The following is a 7966-nucleotide window of genomic DNA, read 5'->3' as shown; positions in this document are numbered from 1 at the left end:
ACAGCAGAAAGGTTGTCCAAATATAAACAATAATTTCATAATTAACTGTCTATGTATTTCTAATAGTATAACCAAATCAGTAATTTTTGATATAACTGTAAAAACCACTCTGAAAATTTATTATTCCATATATGAAACCTTCATCTGGTTGTAAATATTAAGATTATACCAGCAAGAATGAGTCTTTCTGTGAAAAAAAATGATTGAAATCAAGTCTCACTGACTAATGATTTAAATCAATTCTTACTGACTAGTGATTTAAATCGTGATTTAAATCGATTTGATTTAAATCAAATCCACCCTGACAGAAACCCATTCTGACGTGCATAAATATTTAATGAATGCAGCGTATTAGAAGAACTGAAGTAAATATACTGTATCTGAGGGCGAGATTTAAAACTTTCGCCTCACGTTTAGCGGGGGGGGGGGGGGAGGGAATGCGGACTATTACCGGCCGCCTCGAGCGAAGGCGACTCGTCGTCGGGAGCGAAGCAGCCGCGAGGCGGAGCGACCCGCGCGGTTTTCGGCTCGCGCTCAGCCAAAACGAACGGGAAGAGGCGCTAGGCAAAAAAAGCTCTCTCGTGGGCATGCGCACCGCGCTTCGGGGGGGGGAGCTCCCGGAGGAGGCTCGAACCCGACACGCCCCCTCGCGCGCCCGCGCGCGCTCCTCTTTTCGGAAATATTTGTTTTTCGTTTGGGTGAGGGGCAGCGTGCGCCGCCCTGTGCCGCCCGCTGATAGGTCGGCGGCGTGGGCGGGGCTTGGCGTGGGCGGCGGTTTGCGGGGAGCGGGGAGAGTGGAGAGCTCGGGCCGCCTCTGTGGTGGTTGAGGAGGAGGCGGCGGCGGGCGCGATGACGGCCGAGCTGCAGCAGGCCCAGGAGGGGGGCGCGGCTGCCGTCGAGAGCCAAGGACGGGTGAGGGATTGGGGGCCTGTCCGGGGGGGGGGGGTGTTGTTCGTGAGAGAGAGAGAGAGTCCGAGCTGGGTCGCCTACTTTGGTCCGCCACCCGCGACGGTATACTGAGGAGAGGGAAGAAACCCGCGCCTCCTTTCCTTTTCACTTCTCTGCCTTCTCCCTTCTATCATCCCCCCCTACAAAAAAACAAAACAAAACCCTACTCTGGGTCTCAGTCTGTATACAATCAGATATAGCCGTTAATATTAGCAATATTCATTAGTATTGCGATTATTATTTATTGCTGTTATATTCATCGCTGGTCACATATCTATATAACCTTTTCCTGTAAACACAAAAAAGTCTGCTGGTTCAATATTGCGTGTAGAAGTGTGCTTTGAGCGCCCTAAATAGAGCGCCCTAGATACTTGATGGATGAAGCTGTAAGTGGCAGAAGAAGAGGAGGGCCTGCATGGGTTTACAGGACTTTTTTCTTTGTGCGTCTTCTGTTCCCCTAAACGGAAAACTCTGAAAGTGGGGTCGTATCATTAGCAGGCAAACAAAGAGGAAGGAAGAAATTTCAGGTGCTACGAATCAGTTTATTGCTAGATGAGGCAGGTTTTTTGCCTCCCCTGCAGTCACTTTTTAAAAAGTGCTATTTTTCTAGAAAAAGAGATGCCGTAACTCACCCTTGTTCTCTTATAATGGCAGTGGCAGCCACCTGAGAGGTGCTTGAACTGAGTTCTGGTGCTTTCCAGTGGGGAGGGGGGAAAGCCCCGCTCTTCTCTAAACTACTTAAAGTATCTTAATACTTGCTTGCTGTTTTTCCTTTCACACACCTCAGAGATGCATGTCTTCATGGTGTATCTGTTAGTTTTGTATACACTTTTCTTTCGTCAGCTGGGTTTTACGTTTCTTGTGCACCTTTGACATTTATAGATATGAACCTCCCTTGCTACTCCTCAGAATCCCCTTTCGGATTCCTGCATCACTGTGGGTAGGGGGATAATTAAAATTTATGGCTGCTTTAAATGGATTCTAGATGTGTGATTTTAAGGTGGTGTTCTTACATTGCTCTAGAACTCTCTGAGGACCTTGGGCCCAGTGAAAGTAGTAAAGACTTTGCTTGGTTTTTATAGGAAAGTTCAGCTGGGCAAGCGGCAAGCAGTAGTCATGAGCTCGCTCTGATACGTAGGAATATTGCAGATCTGTTGATTCTGCCTTGTGGATTTCAGTGGCAAAAATTCAGCTAAGCAAGATCCACTTTGCACACTGAAATGTGCTGCTGCTAGTGGTGCTGTTTGAAAAAGGTAGCTGTGACTTTATCTGTACATAGGTAGCAAACCCTGTGGTTGGATTGCTGCTTGTGGTGGTGATGCCCTGGTAATACAACCATCCCTTAAATTTGTGGTGCATATGACTTTTTTGCTCCTGTTAAGACTGTCTTTGTTTCATTTATGTCAGGATAAGATGTCTATACACTTAGTAGGAAAAGTTGCTGCTAGGCTGCTAAGTGGGGCAACCCAATTGGACTATGGGTCACTGGTCCTGAATGTGCTACAGTGGTTGGCAATGACCTACCAGGCCAAATTCAAAGTATTAGTCCTTGCGTATGAAGCCTATCCACTATGTCTGACCCTACAATTGGCAGGTGAGACCTTATTGGTGGTGGTGCCACTCAGGGCTGCCTGGTTGTTGACCTTTGACAGGGTCTTTTCAGTGTCAGTTTACCGTTTTTGGAATGTCATCCCTAATGAGGCACTTCTCTATCTCTTATCATTGACTTTCAGGAGAAATTTTAAAACATTCCTGTTTATTCAGGAATGAATATTTATTCAGATGACTGAAATATACTGTTCTTGGCCATCCCAAGATCGTTGGAAGGAACTGTTTTTAGATTGCTTTTTAATGTTTTATCATTGTTGTGCCTGGTGTCCTGGGCCACTTCAGGAGATGGGCATGATATAAATCAAATGAATAAAATAAACAGTTAGATAAAACATACAGGTGATGAGCAGGATTTGTTTTTGGCCTGGCAACCCATTTTGTGGTACCAAATGAAGCTTGTGAATCTGATAACTATAAATATTTTTTATTTACTTGAACTTAAGATGTTTCCTAGTCACCTCAATGGATCTAAGTTTCCTTTAAGAAAGAAAGATAGATAATTGTTACAGATTTTTAAAAGATTAACAAAGCCATATTTGGGTCTGGCCTTCACTCTTCTAAACAGAAGTACGTAGTTTTCACTAATAGTTATTAACAACTACCAATGTGGTTTGACCAACCAGTGGTAGGTAAGCTTTGTCACTGAACCTAAAATAAAACTTACTAAACCTCTGGGTAATGAAATTCCTTTCACAGTTGCTTGTTACAGTGAATATTAATCATAGTCTAATACTAATTTTAATTATCTGTCATGATGATGTCAAATTATTTTCTGAGGAGCAGACAGCTTTTTGGCAGGCTTGTAACATCTTCACAGAATGATGGTGTTCCCAGTATTACAAAAATGACTTGCTGTGTGCCATTGGATGTTGACGAGTTGTGTGTGACACTCAGTGAATGATATTCCCGTGATTAGTATTTTATTGAGCTAGATGCTTCTTTAGTGCTGATTTTAGTGTTCTATTCTGATATTTTTTGGAAATTGTCTTGGTGAGAATTTCGGCCCTTAAGGGCAGCCTATAAATATTTCAATTTGTTTTTAAAAAAGAAACCAGTTCCTGACAAATAATTTAACAGGGTGCCTTAGGGACATAAACTGATCTAAATAAGTTGGAACTTGAATGATGTCTTTGTATCTGGAGTATACTCTTTTTGGGGGAGAGGGGTTGCGTGAACATAGTGAGAGTGGGATAATTATGTATAATGTAATGATTCCTAAACTGTATTTTAATTTCCTTCTGGGACTCTGGATGTGAGATTCATAATTGCCAGTATCTGAGTAAGGGGGTTCTTTACCATTCAGTTTGTCTTTACCTGTTTTCCTTGCTGTTTAAAAATGTTGAATATCCACCCTTTCTGAATGCTAGCCAAACTTTTCTGAAAATCAGCTATTTGATCTCCGGTATTTGGGCCCAGCTTGGTTTGTTAATAGGTGAATTTGCATGCCTTTTTCATATTTTGATAAAAAGGACCAGATAACTTTTTAGCCCTTGGGAATTAATGAGACCTGGTTCCTGACTTCTTTTTCTTCTCATTACCTGAATGGAAATTTATCAGTGTAGAATATTATACAGTCACACCTTGGGTTAAATGTGCTTCTGGTTGAGCGTTTTCAAGTTATGCTCCACAGCGACCCGGAAGTAACAGAACGCGTTACTTCCGGGTTTCGCCGCTCGTGCATGCACAGATGCTCAAAATGACGTCATGCGCGGAAGCAGCGAAACGCGACCCGCGCAGACGCGTCTTATGTTCTACTCAGGATCTGAATGGGGCTCCGGAACGGATCTCGTTCGCATCCAAGGGTACCAATTTGGAGTAATTTGACCCTAGATGCTGCTATGCAACTACTCCTTAATCTGCTTGCCTACTTCATAGAACCTCTAGAGTGAAGAAAAGCTGTATTGTTGTTGTTGTTGTTTAGTTGTGTCCGACTCTTCATGACCCCATGGACCAGAGCACGCCAGGCACTTCTGTCTTCCACTGCCTCCCACAGTTTTGTCAAACGCATGTTAGTAGCTTCGAGAACACTGTCCAACCATCTCGTCCTCTGTCATCCCCGTCTTGTGCCCTCAATCTTCCCAACATCAGGGTCTTTTCCAGGGAGTCTTCTCTTCTCATGAGGTGGCCAGAGTATTGGAGCCATAGCTTCAGGATCTGTCCTTCCAGTGAGCACTCAGGGCTGATTTCCTTCAGAATGGATAGGTTTGATCTTCTTGCAGTCCATTGGACTCTCAAGAGTCTCCTCCAGCACCATAATTCAAAAGCATCAATTCTTCGGCGATCAGCCCTCTTTATGGTCCAGCTCTCACTTCCATACATCACTACTGGGGAAACCATAGCTTTAACTATACGGACCTTAGTCGGCAAGGTTATGTCTCTGTTTTTTAAGAGAGAAAAGCTAGATCATGCTAACTCCACCAGCCAACTGGTTACAGGGCAGTTTGGAGAGGGTCTAGCATGCTGTATATCTTTGGCACCTTGTTGTAAGTGAGAAATGACAAACCTAAATGGCATGTGCAGCCAGCTTAAAATAGCTCCTCATCAAACCCCTGCAAATTCCTGGACTGCTTACGTTTGATAGCATATGCTGCTGCTTTTTGGTAGAATAAATATGTAGACTGCTGGTCCCTTGCCCTGGTAAAGGGATATTTGAACTGGTATTGCTTAGGCCTGGCTATAATTCCTCCTTTAAAGGGCACATGCTCCTTTCTAATCAGGAGCTAGCTTTCACTGAGGCATAAAATGGAACATGTTGCATTTAAATGTATTGATGCCTACTGGTATTTGGAGACTGTAAACTTTTGAGTTGGACAGAATGCTTAATGGCATGTCTAGGTGATCAAATGTCTGCATCTAGAAAGGTCCAGAAAGGTACATTGACCTGTGGAGGCAACCATTGAACTTTCCCTTTTTGTGCTTCACGCATAGAGCCATTGGTCTGCCCTCCTTCCTTGTATGCAGAAGAAACAAACCACACTTTCTGGCTTAGCTGCATGTCCAGCCTAGGGCGTGATGCGTTTTTCTCAAACTGCAGTTGATAAGCCAAGATCAAACCCCGGCTACAGTTCATGGTTTAGGAACAAAACAAAACAAACAAAAAACCATGGTCACTTGTTTTGGATGTAAATCTTGATTTAGGGATTGTAATTTTTTTCTTCACAGTTCAAGCTTAGGCGTATGCATGGTTATTGAATCATTAGCTCTAGCTCATGTGTGAACTGTGCTGATGTTTCAACTTTCCCCAGCCTGGTACCCACCCTCCAGATGTTGATAGACTCCATCTTCCATCAGCCCAGCCTGTGTGGCCATGGTGAAGGCTGATGGGAGCTGTAGTCCAGCAACATCACCAGGGCACTGGATTGGAGAAGGCTGGTCTACAATGTTGGTATTGCCTCACTGTAAGTATTCTATTGTTATTCCCTTATTGACATGTACTTTCTTTGTCCCGTGTGACTGTAGAATGGCAATGTGCTCATCAACCAGCTCAGAGAGATCACAGGCATTCAGGATCCTTTGTTCCTCCACACAGCCCTGAAGGTAAGCATTCTTCTGCCATTTTGGTAGCACTGGTTGTTGCACTATGAATGTCAGACCTGCTCACCAAGCACCTTTCCTCTGCCTCCTCCTTCACTGTTGGGTCCTAATCACCCTCCCCTTAATCTCTGCTGCCTGTGTTCTAGCTGTGCTCTTGGCACTCTTTGTGTTGACCCCGTAGAGCCAGCAGAGGCAGCCATGTTTCCCCAAAGGGATTGCTTCAAGCCAGGAAAAACAACAGTATAAAGACAGCTGTCCACGCTGCCACTCCTGACCTTTAAAAGCACCATCTTAACATGTCACATTTGCTTCAAGTTCGAATAAGAAGAATGCAGAGAGAGCTTTTTAGTGGGCATTATCTTGCACTTGTATTGCATTTCCGGAGAGGATCACTACCATTTACTGAGCCTCTCCTAGCTCAGGATATAATAGGACCCTTTTAGGAGCATGTATGAAAATGTGGTTCCTGTTTGAAATGCTCTTTTCATTTTCATTGCCCTTCTTTAAAGCTGGACCCCACATCTCTTTAGAATAGTGTATAGACAGGGCAGGATGGGAATTGTACTGTACTTTAAATCTTAATTTTTCCAGTGAGTGTCCTGCATAAGCAATTGTTGACCTGAAATACTTTGTCCTGTACATATTTTCTTCCCGTGTTGCACAAATGCTTCGTTCTTTGTCCTTAGGCTGCTGATGGAAACTTAATTCAAGCCGTTAGTTTCCTCACAGAACACCACGCTAAAGAGTCAGGGCAAGAAGCCGTTGCTGCAGAACCATCTGACAGTGAAGGAAGTGCAGTCGGCAAAAATCAGGCAACCAGTAGGTGACTTCTTGCCTTTACCTGAAATATTCTTGCCACAGTTGGATGCATTTTTTGGGAATGCTATATATAGGTTGTGAAAACTTGAGCTATAGGCTCCCATTTATAAAGAGACACTTTGCTGGGGCTAATGAAAGACAAGTATGGACCCATTAACAATTGGATTAGATGAAGAGGCTTGATCATTCCATTTTCATTGTTATGATGATGGGGTGAAGGGGCAATAGATTGAAACGGAAACATTGCGATGAGATAGCAATAGGAACAGTGTTTTTGTAATTATATGCTTACATGGATGAGAGCACATTAATTCTGTTAGATGGGAAATGAGCTTACATGTGGCTGGCTGCAAGCCAGGACCTCATCTAGAACTCCAGACACTTCAGTTGCACACAGTCCTCCAGTCAAAATCTGGATTAAACTGCTTTGACCATCTGTGGGATGTGTGTCCTCATCATTGGAGTGAGTTTGAAAACCATTGTCTTAACATGACGGTCCAAGTTTAATTGTCCATAGAAAGCCTCTGTGTTTGGGTGGTGTTTGGAGTTTGTCTTTTCCAGTGCTTTTGGAAAGCATCAGATGGGGAAGTTTGAAAATGCCTATGCAGTGTTTTGCTTTTAAACTGTTGCCTCCCTGTTTGAAAACCAGTAAAATACTGTGTCTTGGACTGGCTTTGTGAGGGGCACCTTCACTCTACTTAAATAGTGATAGCCACTTTGGTTTCCAGGTCCAGCTGAAGCAACAGAAGATGATGAAGCTAATCTGCAGGAAGCTGTTTCTTCTGGAGCCCTTGATTTTCCAAGTGTTCAAGTTGTAGAGAAAGATCCAGATGCAACAGTGAATGTGTATGCTGTGCTCTGCCTTTTTCTTTTCTTTGTGCATGTTGTTATCAAATTCCTAACCTGCCCTTTCTTCTAAGGATCCAAGGGCAGCAAACAACCAAACAGTAAAACAATACACCAGTCAGCACAGAAAGGGCAGCAGATACCGGTGTCATCGCCATATTCACTCCTTAAGTTTCTGTGAAGTGTATTGGACTATATTTTATTCACA

The 7966-nt window shown here is 43.5% G+C and overlaps 1 protein-coding gene across 2 annotated transcripts in view; it reads left to right on the top strand.

Annotated features, from left to right (window-relative positions):
- Window positions 1-763: 763 nt before the first annotated feature.
- USP28 (ubiquitin specific peptidase 28) overlaps window positions 764-7966 on the top strand; it is a 32727-nt gene continuing 25524 nt past the window's right edge. For both annotated transcript variants that reach the window (XM_080983405.1, XM_080983404.1), the window contains exons 1-4: window positions 764-912; window positions 6019-6096; window positions 6780-6912; window positions 7641-7758. In XM_080983405.1, coding sequence (XP_080839531.1) covers window positions 850-912; window positions 6019-6096; window positions 6780-6912; window positions 7641-7758 — 392 coding nt within the window. In that variant the 5' untranslated portion in view covers window positions 764-849. The remainder of the gene's footprint in view (window positions 913-6018; window positions 6097-6779; window positions 6913-7640; window positions 7759-7966) is intronic.

The sequence above is a fragment of the Podarcis pityusensis genome, assembly GCF_964106645.2.
Source record: "Podarcis pityusensis genome assembly, chromosome: 15".
NCBI lineage: Eukaryota > Metazoa > Chordata > Lepidosauria > Squamata > Lacertidae > Podarcis > Podarcis pityusensis.
Note: the sequence above shows the minus strand (reverse complement) of the source record. Positions and strands in the feature narration are given on the sequence as shown.